This window comes from Gobio gobio, assembly GCF_949357685.1.
Source record: "Gobio gobio genome assembly, chromosome: 6".
Taxonomy (NCBI): Eukaryota; Metazoa; Chordata; class Actinopteri; order Cypriniformes; family Gobionidae; genus Gobio; species Gobio gobio.
In genome coordinates, this window is record NC_137102.1 from 23,540,897 (window position 1) to 23,563,942 (window position 23,046).

The 23,046-nt window shown below is 45.1% G+C and overlaps 1 protein-coding gene across 1 annotated transcript in view; it reads right to left on the minus strand.

Annotated features, from left to right (window-relative positions):
• Positions 1-23,046, minus strand: part of ccdc39 (coiled-coil domain 39 molecular ruler complex subunit) — a gene marked incomplete at both ends in the record, with an annotated part of 32,887 nt that overhangs the window by 1,136 nt on the left and 8,705 nt on the right. Inside the window, 9 exons of the mRNA XM_079819402.1 lie at positions 1,608-1,787; positions 3,784-3,924; positions 10,288-10,394; positions 10,809-10,968; positions 19,354-19,477; positions 20,301-20,509; positions 20,877-21,014; positions 22,045-22,209; positions 22,338-22,532. Of these exons, the coding sequence (XP_079675528.1) occupies positions 1,608-1,787; positions 3,784-3,924; positions 10,288-10,394; positions 10,809-10,968; positions 19,354-19,477; positions 20,301-20,509; positions 20,877-21,014; positions 22,045-22,209; positions 22,338-22,532 (1,419 nt within the window). The remainder of the gene's footprint in view (positions 1-1,607; positions 1,788-3,783; positions 3,925-10,287; positions 10,395-10,808; positions 10,969-19,353; positions 19,478-20,300; positions 20,510-20,876; positions 21,015-22,044; positions 22,210-22,337; positions 22,533-23,046) is intronic.

A 23,046-nucleotide genomic window follows, 5' to 3' on the forward strand; every position in this document is an offset into this window, starting at 1 on the left:
AAAGAGGTCTACGACGCACGAGCTGCTGCCAGAGAGACGGATGGACCTGAGTTCACTTCTCATCAGTTCTCTCAGCATGTCTCAGTTCAGGGTGAACTGTTGTAGTTACTAGCATATACTTCAGGTTATAAGTTTATTTCTAGTCGGAGGGGCTGTCACTCATGTCAGAAAGTTAGTAACTTTAGTAAATTATGGATCAGCGCTGACTCGAGACGCGAACCGTTTAGAACGATTCAGTCCGATTTGGTGAACTGGTTCGGTTCACTAAAAAGAACCGATTCAAAAGAATGATTCGTTCGCGAACCTGATATCACGGAGACGGAGCGATTGCTAACAAAGTTATTTATAGTAACTACTGAGTTATGAGAGCGCTGTCAGTCAGCGCGAGTTTATTGTGTTTGTATCTGAGAGTTCTGAATAAACACGAGTCCCAGTCACACCGAGTCCGTCTTCATCATTATTACCAACTTTGTAACACATGCAATGTACCATTACAGCGAGATGAACGAGTTAGTAAGTTTGATTAAAGCATTATTTCTACATATGTTCCAATCATATGAAAAGCATCAGTGACGCGCATTGAGTAACTTACACAGCGCAAACAAAGACACAACAGCAGTAATCGAATGTAATCCAGTTTATTGTGGGGAAAGCTGGCTAGCCTAGCCGGATACTCTCACGCTTACCCCCCTTCTGCTTAATCTCATGCCGCGTTTGGTGCCTCCGCTGTGGGCCAGATGCAGTACTGGGGGTCGGGGATGTTGAAGGCCGAGCTTCGGCGTGCGTGAGGTTTATCTCTAAAGATGTAGCTCTGCCAAAATGTTGAGCAGAAACTCCCGACTGTATGCACATTTAAGAACAGATAGATGCGACGAGGACGTACAAAAACACTGACTCACAAGATAGAAAACACGAAAACACCGTTCTGTCGGGAGAGAGAGAAGCCGCTGTGTGTGCACGAATAATAAATAATTAGCTACACATAAGAAATCACTGATCACAGATCAGAAGGAACTGAAAAAAGACTTCTGTTTTCATTTGTACATCCAAACACTGAGAAACTGCCAGCGTTCACTCGTTCACAACCCATGATCTCTCGAGCGTTTGCATGGGCGTGACAGATTCTCTGGGCGGAGGAAAGGGAGGTAACCGTTCCTGCTTGGACGTCAAACCAGGAGACTTCAGGATTAGCTCGTCTGGCCTGTAATTTTCTCATAGGCAGAGAAAGACAGCCAGAACTCGGTTTTACACCGATCAACATTTCTATCCACTTGGGGACAATATTCAGGCTAGGGGAACTCATATTAATGTTGAAATACCTCATAAAATGAAAATTTCATGCCATGGGACCTTTAATGCATCATTTCTGAATAAAAGTATTAAATTCTTAAAAAAACGTGCTGACTCCAAACTTTTGAACGGTAGTGTATTTGCTTTTAACTTATCACAAGAAATGTATATGTCAAAGTGTTTGAGAAGTGCAATTAACCTATCCTTGCTTGAATTTACTGCCTTTGTATCACTTAGACAAAGCAGCAATTACATTTTTCCAATGACTACATGTTTCTTATAGATCATGGTGGGTAATTTTTCCAATCAACCTGTACCTGCATAAAGCGTATCTGTAATGTTGATGCCAGGTCAGGATTCTCCTCCATGGCTTCCAGAAGCATCTTATTTACGCTTTTATTTAAGTCTCTGAGTTCTCGTAGCTCAATGTCACGTTCCTCAAACGTCTTCTCTTTGGTGTTCTTTGCAGACCGAATTTCCCTGGTATATTTGGCACACTGTGAGACAAGAATAGGATGATATCAGGCACTTTTTAGATGGCAGTCTGTCTTATATTGGATAATCACAATAATATGGGTATAATAGGTCATTACTGGCCATTTACTGTATAGGCTACATATATATAAATATATTTCTGTCATGACAGCTCTCAGAGTGTTTGACATGGTAATGGATATGACAATGTTTATATGTTTAGTCATATTACGTTAATATGTTAATAGATCTGCTACACTCCTGCTGCTGCAGAGCAAGTACGGGACTTGCTACTGCAAATACACAAACAACATGCTGCTGTGAGCAGCTCTATACAGGTGGAGCCGGGGAAGGTGGAGGGATTGTGAAAGTGTGCAGCAAACTGCTACAGCAAACACTGACCAAGTATTTGAAAGTTGAGCAGAGAGCTCATTGGCTGCTGATGCAACATGGGCCAATCAGCTCTGCCCTATAGAGAAGATGTGGGGCCTCATTTATGAAATGTTGCGGGAAGAATTGCTTAGATTTTTTATAGTAATAAAAATAATTTAGTTCAGTTAGAGAACAGACACTACAATTAAAAACTGAACGTGTCTGCCCAATGCAGCATGAGCCGAACGAGATTGGCAGCACAGATCAGTAGCAGAAGTCTGATTTCATTTATCACAAGAGTGAGGAGCTGAATGACAAGATGATGGAAGAAGAATTGGTTTCAAAGCGAAATGTAAAAGCGCCTATTTAAGTGAGTTTGTCATTGCACTGTTTTGTTGTTGTGTTTTTCATTAAGAATAACAACGAACCCACCATTCAAGCAATTATCGCTGCTGAATTGGCACTTATAAAGCGAAAGTATAATATGCACGGCCATCCATAATGGTGCATGTCCATTGGCGTGGAGCAGAACGAGTGTTTTCAGCTCATTCCTATGGAAGCTCAACTTCCAAAGGAATTCATTCGTTCTGCTCTGCACCGTTATGAATGACCGTGCGCATTTTACTTTCGCTTTAGAATTAGCGCCAATTCTGGGGAATTAACAATTTAAAAGCAAGATGCAAAAGAGAGAAAACTCCCAACGTCAACCACCCCTCCCCCCTCCCCGGTGATACCGGTATTACTGGTGTTGGCACACGTCGACTAACCGGTGGGAAAATTTCCTCACCATCACATCCCTATTAAAGGATTAGTTCACTTTCAAATAAACTTTTGCTTATAATTTACTCACCCCCTTGTCATCCAAGATATCCATGTCTTTCTGTCTTCAGTCGAAAAGAAATTAAGATTTTTGATGAAAAGATTTCAGGATATTTCTTCCGCCTGCGTCTAGCGTGACCTTTTCAACGTAATTGTGTATTACGTGACGTCACGAGCGCGCATCACTGAACAGAGCAAGGCGAGCATTTGTGCTTATAAAACTTAAACTTTATTTATTTAAAAAAAAATGACAGATCGTTTCGCTAGATAAGACCCTTATTGATCGTCTGGTACGATGTGGTTTAAAGCCCTTTTGAAGCTGTACTGAACCTCTCATTTGGACCTTGAACCATATGGGGTCTATTGACTTCCATTTTATGGAGAAATATCCTGAAATCTTTTCATCAAAAATCTTCATTTCTTTTCGACTGAAGACAGAAAGACATGGATATCTTGGATGACAAGGGGGTGAGTAAATTATAAGCAAAAGTTTATTTGAAAGTGAACTAATCCTTTAAGGACCTATCAGCCTGCGCCATCTAGAGTTTCATGATAGAACTTTGCATAGGATAGACCAGAGATAGTGGTCACACTGTATATGAGCAAGTTGTCATAAAGAAACCAGCCATTTAATACCCAATTATATTTTCCATGTTATTTTCCTGTTTATTACTGTGAAGCTGATTTGAAACAATCTGTATTGTAAGTGCTAATGGTGACTTGACTATTATAAACTTAATTACAAAAGAAAAGTCATTCTGTAATGTAAGATGAATCTGAAAAGATAAAGCTGGGTAATTGTAGGGTATGCGGGGGCGTATGTCAGACCTGTTTGACGGCTCTATTGAGTTTCTCCTCCTGAGAGAGGATGTCTTTGTTGAGAGAGAGCACTTTTGTTTTGGTTCTCTCAATGCTCTCGTTGTGAACGGCTTCCTCTTGAAGAAGACCCTCCAATGTCCCGGACATGCTCTGAAATGAGGAAAATGTGCTATCATCTAAATTAACTGGTTTTAACATTTTATTTAACATTACTGAATCAAGTTGACCTAGCTAATTCATGTTTTCACATTTTACAGAGCAGGTATACAGAAACTTGTTTTTCAAACATTCTTTTTAACTGTTGTTTTACCTAGTAACATAAATATTAAAGTGAAAATACACACTTTGAATTATAGGGTACATACAAACACTGTGTATTTTCAGTCCTGGTAACACTTCACAGAAACGCTTTTCCCAGTGTTTGTGTTACACATATTATTACACATCACTGTAATTAATTACTATACCAATAACAAGAACTATGGGCCCTATTTTAACGATCTGAAAAGCAAGTGTCAAAGCGCGAAGCGCAAGTAACTTTGTGGGCGGGTCTCGGCGCTGTTGCTATTTTCCCGGCGGGATAAATGGCTCTTGCGCCCGGCGCAAATCTAAAATGGGTTGGTCTGAAGTAGCTTCATTATTCATAGGTGTGGTTTGGGCGTAACGTGAATAAACCAATCCGAGCGTCATCCTACATTCCCTTTAAAAGCAGGTGCGCAAGTTCCATTATGGATTGCTATTATTATGGCGTATTTACCAGGCGCACGCCAGGAGCGGTTCACAGCCGAGGAGACTGATGTTCTTGTAAGAGCAGTGAAAGACAGAGAAGTGAAGTTGTCTTTCAGTTTTTTCAGTTTTTCAGTCGATTTTTTTTCCTGGTTCTTGACGGACAAACCAATTTGTCAGATGTCCTTATATACATATATGTCTTGCCACTATTGGGCAAACAGGTCTTATCCTTAATTATTACAATTAGCCTGAATCATTTGTAAGCTAGATTTATGCCTATTTTTTAACATCTTCGTGGCACACCACAATGATTTCCGTCATCTCATGTGTTAATATTTTTTTAGTGTAACAATTTATGATTTGCAAAAATAACTGTTGCATCTGTGTAGATTACATGAGCAAAGTGTATGCGTGTTGTGCACGCTATACATTATGGTCAAGCATGCGCCCTTAAAATAGCATAATGAACAACGCGCAACGCGCCACTGACTTTAGACTAGTTTTTTTCTGGTCAGTGGTGCAATTGTTTAATGGAACAGCAAAATAGCACCAGGGATTGTTTGCGCCGGAACACGCCTCCTTTTTTGCGCTGAACCGCCCAGGGAGCGCAAGTTCATTCACTAGTTTAGCGACGTGCTTCTGTGGAGGGAAAAGCGCGCTTTGTGCGGGTGCAAAATAGGAATGACACATGCGTCGGTGTACAAAGTCAATTGCGCTGGGTGCAAGATAGGGCCCTATGTGTGTAATTATAGCTTCAGTAAATAATGACACGCCAACCTGCTGGAAAATCCAACATTGTTGGTCACCAGCATGCTGGGATCAACATTGAATTATGGTTGCTGGTTTGCTGGTGGACCAAGACACCAGCTCAGTTTTGCTTGAGAACAGCATGACTATACTGGTCCATAGCTAGACTAGACCAGCACTATTCCAGCATTATTCAGCAGGGCAAGTACATGTAGTTAATTCGAATTACTTTGTAATTATTTATGTAAGTACAGAGAATCATGAACAGTGTAAAAGAAAGTGGGAGTCACATTACAATTCAGTTTTATATGTTAACATTAATAAATTAGGCATCATGAACTAACAATGAACCCTATTAACATTCATCTAAATTACAATATTTAGTAGGCTAATCTAGGTTAATTGGGTCATTCCTACAATTTGGTGGATTTTATGTCCTCATTAAACAATACTGAATATTTTACATAAAACGTTATTCTACTTTCATGCCACATGGTTTTTAGTGCATGTACCCCATTAACAAAAACCTTGTCCATATTGTTAAAAAAACCTAAATAACAATTTAGCCAGAGTCACCCCAACCTTGCAAATTGGACACACCTTCTTACTTCTTTCAATGCAAGAATATCTGTAGTTAAAATGAACATCCTTCTGTTACAATCCACGCCTGTCTCCCGCTCTCCCCGGATTCCCTGCACCTGGTCTTCATCGTTTGCACTCCCTTTATTTTGGACTCACTTCCCTGCACTCCCTGTCCGTTCTTGTTATTGTTATGTTCCCTATGGTAGTGTTTGTTTCTGTTATGATTTGATTCTTTCAGTTAATAAACCTGTCTTTGTTGGAAGTCCGATTCTTCTCATCCCTGCTACACCACACCAACCTGTAACACACCTTCCATGTATCAACTTCTATTAAATATTTTTTTATCAGTATAGAATCATTTTCTTTGTCCTTAACGGGTCAAATGTAATGTAAATTGTTTGGGTGTATTTATGACAAAAATTAAAGCATCTGAGCTTTCATTTTCTCAAAGGCAGAGCAGGATCACAATTTCTAGCCAATGGGGGACCATAGACAGGCTAGGGGAACTCATATTAATGTTAAAAAACCTCATAAAGTGAAATTTTCATGTCATGGGACCTTTAAGTAGCAATTTGTTGTATTATTTTATACATTTATTCATTCTCCTTGACAAAAAATATTTATAAAATGTATTGTGATACTTTTCTTTAGGTGTAAACTAAAGAACTTAAATGAGTTTGTCTCTCAAACTCCAATCCATATATGCCCTAAATCACAAGACTTTGTGGAAGTGACATCATTTCATTGGAGGGAAAGCAACTCCTGCTGCGTCCAAAATAAAATGTACACTCTATAATATAGTATAAATGTGGGTAGTATGAATGATGTTCATATATACTACATCTGCCACGTTGTTACTGTCACATGACCAACCAGCGTCAGTTGCATCGCTTCACTTCTATTCATAAATCCCCTACCATGGCCTTATGGGATAGTAAAGTGTCCATCTTTTGGCGTATTGTTTTTCACATACTATATAGTAGGCAAGTATTCGTTTTTGGACGAAGCGTTAGTCATTAACTTTTCTAGTTTCATAATTTTTTTAATATTTATCTAATAGCATAAAACATGTCCCCCCCTGTTTTGTCCACTTATACTGGACATTAAAATCTTTCTTTATTTTTCTTTATTTTTTGTTTTAAATAGATTTTTATAAATATATAAAAATTATTCCTAAATGTTAATCTTCTGCTAGCATGTTGTTCTTTCCTAGCTAGTAACAGGCTTTGTTAGCTTGAAATGTCCACCCTGTTACACTTGCATTGCAAAAATGTCATGTAACAGGGTGGACAAATTTCCTATACCACATGTGAAATATTTGGTTAGGATTATTAGGTTTAACTTGAGCTTGACCAGTGTGTTTTCTGATTGACCTACTAAGATCAAAATCCACCAATTATAATCAAAACAAAACAATATACTTTTTAAATAAAACATGTTCATTTTAGTTCATGATACCAACCTAACAGAATAAAAACTAATGTTGGGAATTACATTTCTGTATTATGAGAGATTATACTTCACATATTTATATAAATGTCGTTCCCTTTCAGTCGGTCTGACGAATTGGGATCACTTCTGGGAGCCCCTATCAGCTTCGAGCTATATAGAACCGGCCAATGACCGCTGACCGCTTCAATGCTGGCTACACGACCGAGTCCCAAGATGGCCGTGGCACAGCGGAACCCTCCGTGTCCAAGTGACTCCGAGGTGCCGCCAAACCTTCAGCCCCTGGTCGGACCCTTCGTTTCTATGGGCGGGAGTTCCCCTAGAACAAGTGTCCAGGCACTCCGTTGTCTCCACGGATGCCTCATCCACGTGCTGGGGTGCCACGTACAACGGGCTTGCAGTTTCGGGTCTGTGGACAGGGCCTTAACTGCAATGGCATATCAATTGCCTCGAGTTGTTAGCAGTTAGTCTTGCACTCAGCCGCTTCAAAGTTCCTCTCAGAGGCAAGCACGTTCTGGTCCGTACGGACAACACTGCGGCCGTAGCGTACATCAACAAACAGGGTGGTCTACGCTCCCGTCGCATGTCACAACTCGCCCGCCATCTCCTCTTATGGAGTCAGAAGCATCTGAGGTCGCTTCGTGCCATTCACATGAGGGGACCCTCGGGTCGGATGCCCTGGCTCACAGCTGGCCCCGGGGCCAACGCAAATATGCGTTTCCCCCAGTGAGCCTTCTTGCGCAGACATTGTGCAAGGTCAGGGAGGACGAGGAGCAGGTCCTGTTGGTCACTCCGTATTGGCCCAACCGGACTTGGTTCCCGGAACTACTGCTCCTCGCGACAGCACCTCCTTGGCCCATTCCTCTGAGGCAGGACCTCCTGACTCAGAGACAGGGCACCCTATGGCACCCGCGTCCGGACCTCTGGAAAGTCCATGTCTGGTCCCTGGACGGAACGCGGAGGTTCTAGGTGACCTACCGCAAGCGGTATCACCATCACCATCACATGCCCCCTCTACGAGGCGCCTCTATGCGTTGAAGTGGAACCTGTTCGTCGATTGGTGCTCTTCTCGCCGAGAAGACCCCCGAAGATGTTCGATCGGGTTTGTGCTTTCCTTTCTACAAGATGGGTTGGAGCGAAGGCTGTCTCCCTCCACCCTCAAAGTCTATGTTGCCGCTATCGCCGCTAATCATGAGCTAGTAGATGGAAAATCTCTAGGTAAGCACGATCTGATCGTCAGGTTCCTGAGGGGGGCGAGGAGACTAAATCCGCCTCGCCCTCCCTCTATACCCTCTTGGGACTTAACTCTGGTGCTAACTGCACTACAGAGAGCACCCTTTGAGCCTTTGCAGTCTGCTGAGTTGAAAATCTTGTCGTTAAAGAAAATACTCCTGACTGCGTTGGCCTCCATCAAGAGGGTAGGGGACCTGCAGGCATTTTCAGTCAACGAATCGTGCCTGGAATTCGGGCCTGGTAACTCTCATGTGATCATGAGACCCTGGCCTGGATATGTGCCCAAGGTTCCCACTACTCCCTTCCGGGACCAAGTGGTGAGCCTGCAAGCGCTGCCTTCGGAGGAGGCAGACCCAGCCCTAGCATTTCTCTGTCCCGTCCGTGCTCTCCGGACTTACGTGGACAGAACACAAAGCTTCAGGACCTCAGAGCAGCTCTTCGTCTGTTACGGAGGACAGCAGAAGGGAAAGGCTGTCTCCAAGCAGAGGATGGCCCACGGGATAGTGGATTTTATCGTCTTGGCTTATGAGTCCCAAGACATGCCCTGCCCGCTCGGGTTAAGAGCCCACTCCACTAGGGGTGTTGCTTCTTCTTGGGTGCTGGCTCGTGGCGCCTCGCTGACAGATATTTGTAGAGCTGCGGGCTGGGCGACACCTAACACGTTCGCTAGATTCTATAGCCTCCGTGTAGAGCCGGTATCTTCCTGTGTGCTCACTTCCCATAGTCAGTAACACCGAAGTGCCCGTTCTAGTGTCGGCTTGCTGCGCCATTCCCTCCCTTATGGTACGGATACGTGCGCTTATCTGCTCCAGTCGAGTTCCCCAGAACGGCGAACCCTGTTGAGTCCTCCGCAACCCGCGGCAGTCGGACGTGGCGGAGCGTTCGACGCCAGGTCTAACACTCGTATGCATTGGTGGAACTTGTGTTAGGCTGGGTTCCATATGTTGTGACCCCCTCGGCGGTCCCATATGTGTATTCTTTATTCTTCCATGGTACGGCTCCCTATGGCGAGCCCGTGTCTTTCCCTTGGCAGAGTACTCTCTGCCGTCTCAGTGAGGTGTTCTTCCCCCGCCTCTGAGTGGCCGGGGCCACCCCTGGGACTTCCGTATGTTGTGCTGCCCACGGCCAGCCCATACGTGTATTCTCCACATGTTAACTCCCTCCGGGCATGATGTGGCTTCCGCAGCGGCCTTCACAGGCACGCTTTCCCAGCGTTATCCAATACAGTCAGCTGAGTGGGTCTTGCGGAACAGCAGCTTTGACTCTCCCTGAGTGAATTTCCCCGCCCGCATCAGATCGGGGTCTGAGGGGCTCATCGCTGGGCGCTGGAAGTGGTAGTAACTATGGCGTTTTCCAGAGGGATCCCAATTCGTCGGTATGTCCAACGTACGTGACCGACTGAAAGGGAACGTCTCGGTTACGTATGGTAACCCTCGTTCCCTGAAGGAGGGAACGGAGACGTACGTCCTGTCGCCACAGTTACTGTACCATCACTGCAGGGCCGAGTCACCAAGTTCGGCTCCTCAGTGAAAAACAGCGTGCATTCGCTCTCGCTTCCTGTTTATACCCGCGGTGCGGGGCGGAGCGCGAGATGCAATTGTTCATTGGCCGGTTCTATATAGCTCGAAGCTGATAGGGGCTCCCAGAAGTGATCCCAATTCGTCGGTACGTCCGACGTACGTCTCCGTTCCCTCCTTCAGGGAACGAGGGTTACCATACGTTTTGTCCGCATTGTCTGGCTGCACAAATGTTTACGTCAGCGCATATATTTACTTCAACATCCTCCTGCAGTTCTCGGATTTGCCGTTTCTTAAATTTGTATTTGTCCTCGGCTGCTCGTCTCTGCTCCTCCAGCTTCAGTTTCTCCTGGTGTGCGGGACCTACAGCAAGATGGTGCACTACTCAGATCACAACAAAATTCTGTTGTATTACAGTGTAAACACTGCAACATTCCAGATATTGTTTACATGCCAAATCTATACCACGAACAAGTGACGTTTGCTTGTAGGTATGGCTTAAGCTGAATATATTTAATCTGATTACATGTACATAAGTAACATACATTAATATCAGTGATGCCCGTGCATAGCTACAGCTGTTATCTTCCTCATACGTCAGGTAACCAAATAAACAGACACTTTAAAATTAGAATCGCATAACAATGCATTCTGGGAATGTGGTGACATTAGCGATGAAGAATGTTTTAAAAAGCTGGCAATGAGTTAAAGTGTTTGAGTATGACTCAGAAACACCTGTTTTGGAATAATCTATGAGTTTAATATACAAATACTCACTGGACTCCGTGACTTTGGTCAGGGCTTTGCGGTAGGTTGTATTGCAGTTGTTGACAACTTGCAGGGTGTTCTCCAAAGCGTGGATCTCTTTCTCTGTCTTGCGGATTTTGGCATCCAAATCATCTCCCTGACGCTGGAGTTCTTCTTTCTCTTGAGCTGCCTTCGGAAAAAGTCCGGAATTTATTAGATATTGTGACATATAGGGAGTTGCAATGTTTATTCTGATACAGAACTACTTATAGAGTAGTCAGGAGTTAGGAATGCTTTGAATGCAAAAAACAAAAAAACTGTACTTCTTTGTTTTTTATGAAACCATATTTAATTTAAACGCTTTTGAAAGAAGTATCACCAAAGCTGCATTTATTTGATCAACAATATACAGTAAAACAGTAATATTGTGATAGTATTATACTTTAAAATAACCTTTTTATTTTAACAGGGTTTCTGCAAGGTAAATTTAAGACCTTTTTAAGACCAATTAAAGAAAATTTAAGGAATAAATTGAAGTCAATATGTCTTCTAAATGGAATTGTCTAGGAAACACAGAATGAGTTGTATTAGCAACACTTCAAATTTTGAAAATACTAATTCCAACAGATCTCTATTACTTTTTAATTAATTTTACAAAAAAGCTAATAATATAACAAATGAAACAGAGCTGTTCAAAGCTTGTCTCCCAAACACTAGAATATGGAAATGATCACACTACAAAAAAAGAGATGCTCTTTTTCAGTCGTGTTGTCTTGTTTTCTAGTATCTAAAATCTAAAAGATTCTTAAATCAAGATACATTTTTAGATACATACATGAGAAGCATAAGATGAGAAATCTTTTTCTGAAAATCTTTTTATGAAAAAACAATTTTCATACCCATTGACAGATACTTGTTCCCTTTCGTTCAGTCACTCCGACGTACGTCAGTGACTGACGAATGGGGGTTTCGCCTAGAAGCCAATTACCTTCGAGGTGTTTAACAGCGCCCAATGGCGTGCCAATGCCATGGGCATGCGGAATTTGCATGCGTAACTCCGCCCCACCGCGTGGGTATATAAGGAAGTACGCTGGCAACATCGCATTATGTTTCTGCTTTGGAGCCAAGAGTACCTCTTCACTCCTTCAAGCCTACAACTGAGTCTTTGTCAAGCCTTCGAGACGAGCAGCTTTCCAGAGGCGTTGGATCTACGGCGCGTTCCAGTGATCGCATACTGCCTGCCTGCTGATCTGCGCAGTGGTCCGTCTGACAGCTGGTGTGTGGTCCCTGGGCGCTTCGGCGTCTCTGCGAAGCTTCCTCTCCTAAAAGAGCTTACACGTGGCACGTCCTTTTCAGGATGTCTCGCCCGTGTACTTCTGGGTGTGGCCAGTCGTTGACTTCCTCCGATGAGCACGATCTCTGCTTGGTATGCTTGGGCGTTCAGCATGCTCAAGCAGCGTTCGTGGATGAGTCATGTTCCCACTGCGGGAACATGACCATCGCGGTTCTGCGGTCGAGACTCAAGGATCTTCGTAATGAAGTGAGAGTCCCCTCAACCACACCCCGATCTACCGTGCCCCCCGTGGCCGGTACTTCGGCTGGTGGTCAGGGTGACCTGAGGGTTACGGTGTGGAACAAAGCCCCGACGCTCATGCCTCGGGCCACACCCCCCTCTAGCGTTCCGCAACCCGTGAGTGTGCAGACTGAAATCGCGGGGCAAGCTCCGGCTCCCTCGGCGCATTTCGTTTGGCCCTCCGGAGGATGATGCGATGTCGGTCACCCCATCACAAGGTGGGCTCGAGTCCTCTGAGGATGATGACTCGGCTGTGCTGCCGCCTTCGGGCGCGCCAGCATTGCCCGAGTCGGACCCAGAGCTGACAGCCATGCTGTCTCGGGCAGCCACGAGTTTAAGGTTAGAGTGGAACCCTCCACCCTGTCCCGAACGCTCGCGGCTCGATGATTGGTTTTTGGGAGCCCGCGCTGACTCACGTCAGTCCCCGCCCCCAATACCTTTCTTTCCCGAGCTGCATGAGGAGATTGCCCGGTCCTGGAAGTCCCCGTTGTCTTCCCGTGACCGGTCTGCAGTCTCCTCCGCCTTCTCCACCCTTGATGGGGCCGCGGCCAAAGGGTACACTGGGGTCCCCCAGGTTGAACGTTCTGTTGCGATGCAACTGTGTCCTCAGAGCGCTTCGACCTGGCGAGGCGATCCTAAGCACCCCTCCAAAGCCTGTCGATTCACATCAACCTTGGTGGCGAAATCGCACAGAGCTGCGGGGCAGGCTGCCGCCTCTTTGCATGCCATGGCGATCCTCCAGGTCTACCAGGCCAGGATCCTCAGGGACATGCACGAGGGTGGAGTTGATCCGGGGCTCTTAAATGAGCTGCGTGCCGCCACCGACCTCGCTCTCCGGGCGACGAAGGTGACCGCACGCTCCCTGGGTCAAGTGATGTCCACAAATGTGGTCCAGGAGCGGCATTTGTGGCTAAACCTAGCCGATATGCGGGACACCGAGCGAACAAGCTTCCTCGATGCTCCCATATCCCAGGCTGGCCTCTTCGGCGGAGCGGTTGAAAACTTCGCCCAACAGTTTTCAACCGCCCAGAAGCAGACTGAGGCAATCAAACATATACTGCCCCGGCGGCCAGCTGCTGCTTCCACCCAGCCGCCGGCACAGTCGCCTCAGCCTGCTCGCCGCCGAGGACGCCCTCCTAAGGCTCCCGCCCCTCCCACCCGGTCCAAGCAGCAGCCTTCACCCGGGCCGGGTCGCGGAGGAAGCCGTAGGAAGGCGTCCCAGTCCCCTCAGGCCGCCCCGCGCCCCGCTAAACGCCAGGCCAAGCGGCGCTCCTGAGACGGACGGCTCAGGGATGGGAAATTCTTTCCAGGAGATGGTAGCAGGACCACTCCTTCCCCCGGCCGGGGGAGAATCCTTTGTTTAGCTGCTGGCCCCCGGGTCAGCAGCACCCTAATCTGGTCAAAGAAAGAATTAACACTCCCATCCCTGAGCCCCCAGAGATCTGTGATGTCATTGCGCGCCACCCACAGGTCCCGCCACTCGCATCCCACTCTGTCGCCAGCCTCCTGGCAGAGCAGACCCCAGTGGAACGTGCGTCCTTCCCTGGTCTCCTCTGTCAGGACGCAGCCGTTAACCGCACCCCCACACCGGGATGCCCAACAGCCTCCCTTGTCCGGGTCGGTAACGCTGCATCGCTGCCCCACACCGGGTACGTCTGTAGTCCGAATGACCCCGCTGGTGCAGTTCCTGGGAGCCTGGCTTCAGATTCCAGGGCTGTCCCGCTGGGTCGCGAAGACAGTCAGGCGCGGCTACGCGATTCAGTTCGCGCAGGTTCCTCCCTGTTTCCGGGGAGTCCGCTTTACTATGGTCGGGGCCAATGCCCCTGTCATGCGAGCGGAGGTTGCCACCCTACTGGCGAAGGGTGCGATCGAACCTGTCCCTCCAGCCGAGATGAAGTCCGGGTTTTACAGCCCCTACTTCATTGTACCCAAAAAGACCGGTGGGTTGAGGTCAATCCTGGACCTGAGCATCTTGAACCGTTACCTTCACAAGTTTCCGTTCAAGATGTTGACAGCGAAACGCCTTTTCGAATGCGTTCGTCCCGGCGATTGGTTTGCAGCGATCGACCTGAAGGACGCCTACTTTCATGTCTCCATCCTACCTCGACACAGACCGTTCCTACGGTTTGCTTTCGAGGGGCGGGCATACCAGTATGCGGTCCTCCCATTCGGGCTATCTCTCCCCTCGCGTCTTTACGAAGATTGCCGAGGCAGCCCTTGCGCCCCTACGGCAGCACGGGGTTTGCATCCTGAACTACCTCGACGACTGGCTCATACTGAGTCACTCTCGAGAGCAGGTTTGCGAACACAGAGATCTGGTTCTCCACCACTTAGCCTGTCTGGGCCTTCGGGTCAACTGGGAGAAGAGCAAACTCTGCCCCGTGCAGAGGATCTCTTTTCTCGGTATGGAGATTGACTCGGTCGCCATGTGCGCGCAGCTTACGAGCGAGCGCGCGCAGTCTCTGCTGACTTTCCTCCGTCAAATCGAGAGCAAGAGTGCGGTTCCACTGAAACATTTTCAGAGGCTCCTGGGGCATATGGCATCTGCAGCCGCGGTAACGCCACTCGGATTGCTACATATGAGACCGCTTCAGCACTGGCTTCGCGATCGAGTCCCGAGATGGGCATGGCGGTCTGGCACGCTCCGGGTCCAAATAACCCGGGCCTGCTTACAGACACTCACTCCGTGGTCGAACCTCAGTTTTCTACGGACCGGCGTGTCCTTAGAACGAGTTTCCAGGCATGTTGTTGTATCAACGGATGCCTCCTCCACGGGCTGGGGTGCCATGTGCAATGGGCAAGCATCCGCGGGCTCCTGGACAGGACCCCAGCGCCTTCTGCATGTCAATTGCCTCGAGTTGCTGGCAGTACGGTTCGCCCTGCACCGCTTCCGAGCGTTGCTGAGGGGTCAACACGTACTTGTCCGGACAGACAACACGGCCACTGTAGCGTACATCAACCACCAGGGCGGTCTACGCTCCCGCCGTATGTCTCAACTCGCCCGCCATCTCGTTTTATGGAGTCAGTAGCACCTGAGGTCCCTTCGTGCTATCCACATCCCGGGAGAACTGAACCGTGCAGCCGATGAGCTCTCACAGATTCAGCCACTTCCTGGAGAATGGAGACTCCATCCCCAGACGGTCCAGCTGATTTGGGAACAGTTCGGCGACGCACAGGTAGATCTGTTTGCCTCCCACGACTCTTCTCACTGCAGCCTGTACTATTCCCTGACCGAGGGCACGCTCGGCACGGATGCACTGGCGCACAGCTGGCCCCAGGGCCTACGCTTATATGCGTTTCCCCCAGTGAGCCTTCTCGCACGAGTACTGTGCAAGATCAGGGAGGACAAGGAGCAGGTCATGTTGGTCGCCCCGTATTGGCACGGCCAGACCTGGTTCTCAGAACTGCTACTCCTTGCGACAGCCCCTCCCTGGCCTATCCCTCTGAGACCGGACCTCCTCTCTCAGAGACGGGGCACCCTATGGCACCCGCATTCAGCGCTCTGGAAGCTCCACGTGTGGCTTCTAGATGGGACGCGGCAGGTTTGAGTGGCCTGCCATCTACGGTGGCCGCCACCATCACTTCCGCTAGGGCAGAGTCTACACAACACCTCTATGCGTTGAAGTGGAACCTCTTCGTCACCTGGTGCTCTTCCCGCCAAGAAGACCCCTGGAATTGCCCGATCGGGTCCGTGCTTGAGTTTCTCCAAGAGGGGCTGGAGCGAAGGCTGTCTCCCTCCACCCTGAAAGTGTATGTGGCTGCAATATCTGCCCATCACAACCTCTTGGGAGACAAAAAGGTAAGTCAGCACGATCTGATCATCAGGTTCCTGAGGGGAGCGAGGAGACTGAATCCTCCTCGCTCTCCTCTCGTTCCCTCTTGGGACCTCTCAGTAGTCCTAAGTGCTCTGCAGAGGCCTCCCTTTGAGCCTTTGCGGTCGGTTGATATTAAGTTCCTGTCGATGAAGACGGCTCTGCTGACCGCATTGGCCTCTCTTAAGAGGGTCGGTGACCTGCAGGCTTTTTCAGTTGACGAAGCGTGCCTAGAATTCGGGCCGGCTAACTCTCACGTGACCTTGAGACCCCGGCCTGGATATGTGCCAAAGGTTCCTACCACTCCCTTCAGAGATCAGGTAGTGAACCTGCAAGCGCTGCCTTTGGAGGAGGCAGACCCAGCCTTGGCATTGCTCTGTCCAGTACGCGCTCTCCGCGCTTACGTAGACATGACGCAGTGTTTCAGGACCTCAGACCAGCTCTTTGTCTGTTATGGTGGAGAGCGGAAGGGAAGTGCTCTCTCAAAGCAGAGGTTGTCTCACTGGATAGTGGACACCATTGTTTTGGCTTACCAGCAGCAAGGTCGACCATGTCCCCTTGGTGTGAGGGCACACTCCACCCGGAGTGTGGCCTCCTCTTGGGCGCCTCGCTAACGACAATAGTTTTTGTGCACCTTTATCCAGCTTGTTATTGTCTTCCGTGTGTGCCTCCACAACGCATGCGCGAGAATATGACGTAGCGCCAGCGTTCGGGAATCCATGAAATGCACACTTAAGCCCCATTTTGAGAACTACGCTGAGACCTAAAGCACGATCAATGTAGAATCCAACAGCTTAGACACACGCGTCTTCCTCTGCTTGTAAACAAATCCCTTCTGGGTCATGTGTCTGAGCGCTGGATCTGCGTCATATTCTCACGCATGCGTCATGGAGGCACACACGGAAGACAATAACAAGCTGGATAAAGGTGTTATTTTGATTTTTTTTTGCACACAAAAACTATTGTCGTCGCATCGTAAAATTATTGTAGAGTCACTGTGGTGAGATGGACTTTGTAACGACGTTTTAAGTGCCTTTTATGGGTCTTGGGAGTATTAATGTACTGAATGCCAATGGAGGCCTATCTGAAGCCTTTCTCAGCCATCAGCTTTCAACAAAAATATCTTAATTTGTGTTCCGAATATGAACGGAGGTCTTACGGGTGTTGAACGACATGAGGGTGAGTAATTAATGACAGAATTTTCATTTTTGGGTGAACTAACCCTTTAATATTTTTGTGGAAACCATAATAAATGTTTAGGATTCTTTGATGAATAGAAAATTCAAAAGAACAGCATTTATTTAAAATATAAATAATTTGTAACATTATAAATGCTGTCACTTTTGATCTATTGTCACGGGTGTGTGCAGGCAGGAAGACGAAGATAGGTAAATACAGCACAACACATCTAAACATAACGGAGATCGGACAGAGACTGAAGGAACGGGAGGAACTTAAATAGTGAACACAATGAGGCACACACAGCTGACACCTAATGCTTCCTTGCTGAATAAAGTATACATTTCTTTAAAAAAAGGAAAAAGAAAAATCTTATTGACTCCTAACTTTTAAAGGGTAGTGTACTGGTTATTTTATGAAATAACACTACATTAAAATAAAGCATTAAAGCTGCACTATGTGACTTTTCCGTCCTCTAGAGGTCGCCTATTTAAAACAAAGGCGTAGTTTGATGATGCCACGTTTGAGCGCAGAATCTTGGGACATGTGGTCTTCACTTCACAGCCGGTGGAAAAGAGTCAGGGTAGGACTCGGGCAGAAATCATGTTCATGGATGCGATTATTAAAGGGTTACATCAGCGATTTAGCATTAGGCTTTGTATCAGTAGAAATCCAGTAGTATATTCTAATTATGGTACTTTCCCCCCTCATATCCCCCTAAGACGAGAGAATTATGCATTTTATTTCTGGAAAAAATCCTCCGATGACGTAAATATCGTAATTTTTTCGCCAGAGCCTAAAGGCTACAGCCAATAGAGGGAGCTGTTCCACATGTTTTCAACCCGCTCATAGGGGAGGGATCTCATCTCACTCACAGAATGTAAATGCACACGGCTCGGCCTCTGGCATTCATAACGGAGCGTTGCAGAGAAAGTGAGTGTTTCAACTTTTCAATAAATTCCTATGAAAGTTTAGCTTCCATAAGCGATCTGAGAACGCGCCAGACTGGACACACGCTGTAAATGACTGCCGCGCTTACCTCAGCTCTGTGTTTTCATGATGAATAAAATCTGACTCCTGCTCTTGCTGCGTTTGTCTCGTGACTTTCTTATTGAAAAGACATTCAGTTTTTAATTGAAGTGTTTATTCTCTAGCTGAACGAAATGATTGTATTACTATAAAAATGAAACCGACGTTGGGGTGGAGCCACGGTGGGCAGCGAAACAAGTAAATTCTGGGAGTTGTTGTCTTTCATCCCCATGAGACAAAAATACATTTTCTGTCTTTTCACAGCCTAGAAGGCACCAAATTCCAAAATAATTTAACATTTCTACTACATAAATGACCCAGTTTAAATACAAAAGCTTAATGCTAAATCACTGAGGTAACCCTTTAACGTTACTGTAGTATGAAGCAGAGCAGGGCCGAGTGTTGTCTGTTGTGGGAGCTGCGGGTCTGTTTTTATGGCATATTCGCCGGATGGACTTTTATTATGCCACAGTTGCCGGCGCCACTTCTGCTTTTCCGGTCAGGAGTATGAGGTAACGCAGCTCTGTTTATCATATTAGATACATCTGAGTGTGTTGAAAATTATGTTATGACGTTACTCTGTGCGTTCGCTCACCGGCTGCTATGACACTCGTTGCACACTGCAGTAAGAGTAAAGCGTTTCTGCAAAATAAAAATGGAAACCAAGGGTATCGCAGATATGATGCAAGTGACAGGTGACTCCCTCACACGTCCCAGTTCCTTGGTTAAAATAGCAATTTTCTCACGATTTACAAATAGTTGGAAACATTTGGGATATTGTAAGTACTCAACTGAACAAAATATATAACACTGGCCTAGTGGTTTTTGGATATTTTACTGAACAAATTTTACATAGTGCACCTTTAAAGAATGTCCTTTATTTTTCAAAAAGAGGAATATCCTTCACATGTTTCTGATTGCTGATCAAGATTTTTTCAGTCTGGAAAGATAATCAATGTTAATAAAAGTAGTGGTATGTTACCTTTATGATGAAGTAGGCCTGGGATTTGTCCTCCTCTCCCTCTGGTGCAGCCATGGAAACAGTCAGGATCTCATACCTCTTCCTCATCTTGTCAATTTTGAACATTCTCTCGTTCACCGCAGTACTGTGGTCATTTGTCACAACCGACAGAGTGCAGAAAAATGCTGAATCAAATACTGTATATGACATCAGTGCAGATCAGCTTATCTTTCTTCTGTTGTTATAACCATAGTAATTTATATAGCTTACAAATGACACAATCTGAATTTTAAAAATAAAATTAATTTATCATGGTATTCATTTATTTCAATATTTATATCCATGGGCGTGGTATTGGGGGGAAAAGTGGACCTGACTACCCAGGGCCCCGTCTAGGGAGAAGGCCCTTTGAAAAGTCTGGAATATATTTTAACATGGAACATGGGGGCCCATCAGGACTGCCTATGCATAGGGCCCAGGATTTTGTGCTACACCCCTGTTTATATCTGTATTGTAGTATAAATGTATCTTCTAAGCCACAGTAATGAAATCATATTGATTTACCATTGGCTAGCGTGTTTTCCCTGCAAAGAAATGCTTTTCTTACTTAGTATTTTTTGTCTTGTTTCAGGTCCAAATATCTTGTTTCCAGTCAAATATCTTAAATCAAGATGCTTTTACTAAATAAGTACAATGACATAAGAAAAATAATCTTGTTTCTGTCTGAAATCTTGTTTCTCTCCCAAAGAGAAACAAGATTATTTTTCTTACCCCATTGGCAGACAATTTAGCTTGTTTTAAGCAATAATTCACTTAATTTTGATTTTATTTTCCAGAAAACAAGAAAAAAACATCTTATGTCATTTTACTTATCTAGTAAAAGCATCTTGATTTAAGAATTTTTTGATATTTAGACTGGAAACAAGACAAAAATACTAAATAAGAAAAGCATTTTTTGCAGTGTTTACCTGAGCCCTTGTCTCTCCTGTTCGGTGAGCTTGATCTGTTTAATGAGCATCTCTCGGTGCACACGGATCTCTTCCTCTCTCTCTTTCATGGCCACTTGCAGTTGCAGACGTCTCTTCTCCAGACTCAGCACTCCGTCTGCTTTGTCATACAACAGGTCTCTTAGCTGCTGCACCTCCATCTTCAGGAGACCCTTATCCACCATGGTGTCCTGATGGAAGGAGACAACGTCCACACGAGCGCAACAGAGAAAAATGAGTTTTGTTCTCTACCATTGTTTACTGCTGATATTTTATCAAATTCGTTGATAGATTAAAGTTATCCAAATAGATCAATAATGCATTTAAATTTTGATCAGTTGTGCTGATAGCAAGTGCTGATGGTAGGGGAAACAAATTGTTGAATAGAAATTCCATTAAATGCATAAAATAAGAAATATTTAATAAACAAACCAAATGTGTGGAAATGTATTAATGTTGAGTGCTTGAATTTAGTGAAATTCTGTGGTGTTTTCTGAAGAATTCTGTTGGTACAGATACCAGGTCCATTTATCAGTGATGGACAATCAAGTTATTGACCTGTTTTTTGAGCCTGAGTTTTTTCTGGTCTTTCTCAGAGGTGTTGATGAAGAGTTCCAGCTCCTGGATCTTGGAGGTCAGATCTCTCTTCTCTGCTTCGCTCTTCTCTGTGTCTTTCTTAATGCAGCGGATATCATCCTGAGAATATACATAAAATATATATTTTTTAAAAACATCCACGCACAGGTCCAAAAACAGGTCATGTTTCACCCCAAAATCAACAGAATATATATGCTACCGTTCAAACGTTTTTTTGGTTGGTAACTAAGATTTTTGGAATTTTATGTTTTTGGAATAAGTCTCTTATGCTCAACAAGGATGCATTTTCTTTCATAAAAAATACAGTCAAGACTGTAATATTGTTAAATATTACAATGTCAAATATCTGTTTTCTATTTGAATATATTTTAAATGTGATTTTTTTATTGTTCAAAAAAACATTTATTTAAAAACATTTAAAACAGCATTTATTTGAAATATAAATCTTTTGTAACATTATAAATAGCTTTACTGTCACTTTTGATCAATTGATCAAAGTCACTAAAAAAACATACTGACCCAAAATAACTTATATTTAACTTATATATAACTTATATATAACCTATAACTATAGACCTGATATAGTCCGGCTATAACCCACTTCTAGCCAAAATAACGATGAATTTGGTCGTTTTTGCCAACAAAAAAAAAGCGAGATGTATGATATTCCATCATGTAAGCAAAATCAACAGTGATTACAAGGTGTTTGGTTTCATTTATTTGACATGTTCATGTTCTAAATGACTCTATTCTTGGGCTATGGTTAGACGTCTATTAAATTTTCACTGACACACCAAATTTTACCTTGTTTTAGCCTAGACATCAGGGCTGTGTTTGGATAGCTATTAGACATCTTTTAAATGCAGAATTGCTTGCTATGTATGTATGTATGTATGTATGTGTGGATCGATGGATGGATATACTAGCCAACAACAAACACTGAACCAGACTATTTAAATGTTGAGCTTGCAGACTACATGTAAAGGACCATCAGCCTGCGCCCTCTAGAGTTTCGTGATTGAACTAGATATTTATTTTTGACATGTCAACTGTGAATCAGACCTGTGTGCCTACTAAAAACAGCTGTTCTCTGAGAAATCAATGTCACAACAGAGACACAAACTCTCACCTGGAGTTTCTTAAGTTGTGTGTTGAGAGTAGCGGTCGTCCTCTTCTTCTCCTCTAGAGCTTCAGCCAGATCAGAAGCCTTCTTCTCCAGAGCTTCCTTCTCCTCTGTGTTCACCTTCCCCTGCAAGTGTAAAGCCTTCCTCTCCAGCATCTGGATCTGAAAGTCCTAGACCAAACATAAAAACAACAACAATCTGTTATCTGTCAGCTTCTCAGAAACAACCATCCCGCTTGTGTGCTGACAAATTTAACTAGGTGATAACTATTTTTTGACAGAGACTCCGGTTCTCTTGCCTGGTTGGAGATGATCATCTGCTGTTTGAGAAAGTTCTGGTCCAGTTTGCTGAGTCTGCTCTCCAGGTTGGATAGAGCGGCCCGGGTGGAGCAGATCTCAGCTGTGATATTCTTCTCCTTTTCACGCAGCCCTTGCAGCTCCTGACTCTTCCTGAACATGAGCTCTTTCTGCCGGAGCAGCTGAGCATCGATCTCCTACACACGCATCGGAAGACATGCATGAATGCTTTATTAATCCAAATACAGACACATTATAATAACTTTCATAAACAATCACAAACAATCTTAACAAATAATATAGGTACGGTTGATATTGGCTATTTAAAGGTGTAGTATTTATGAGGATCTATTGACAGAAATGCAATATAATATACATAACTATGTTTTTAGTGGTGTATGAAGACCTTAAATAATGAACCGTTAAGTTTTTATTACCTTAGAATTAGCCATTTCTATCTACATACACAACGGGTGAACCCTTACAGTGAAATCGCTATTTTGCACCATCATGTTTCTACAGTAGCCCTAAACGGACAAACTGCTCTACAGAGCGCTAGTCACTCACTGCTCTCGACGCCAACGACATTTTTGTCCTGTGTTGGCCCCCGTAGCTTCTCTATGTGCTTCGAAAGGGAGGGGTGAACGGTGGGTGATTGCAATTCATAACCTCACCGCTAGATGCCGCTAAAATTCACACACTGCACCTTTA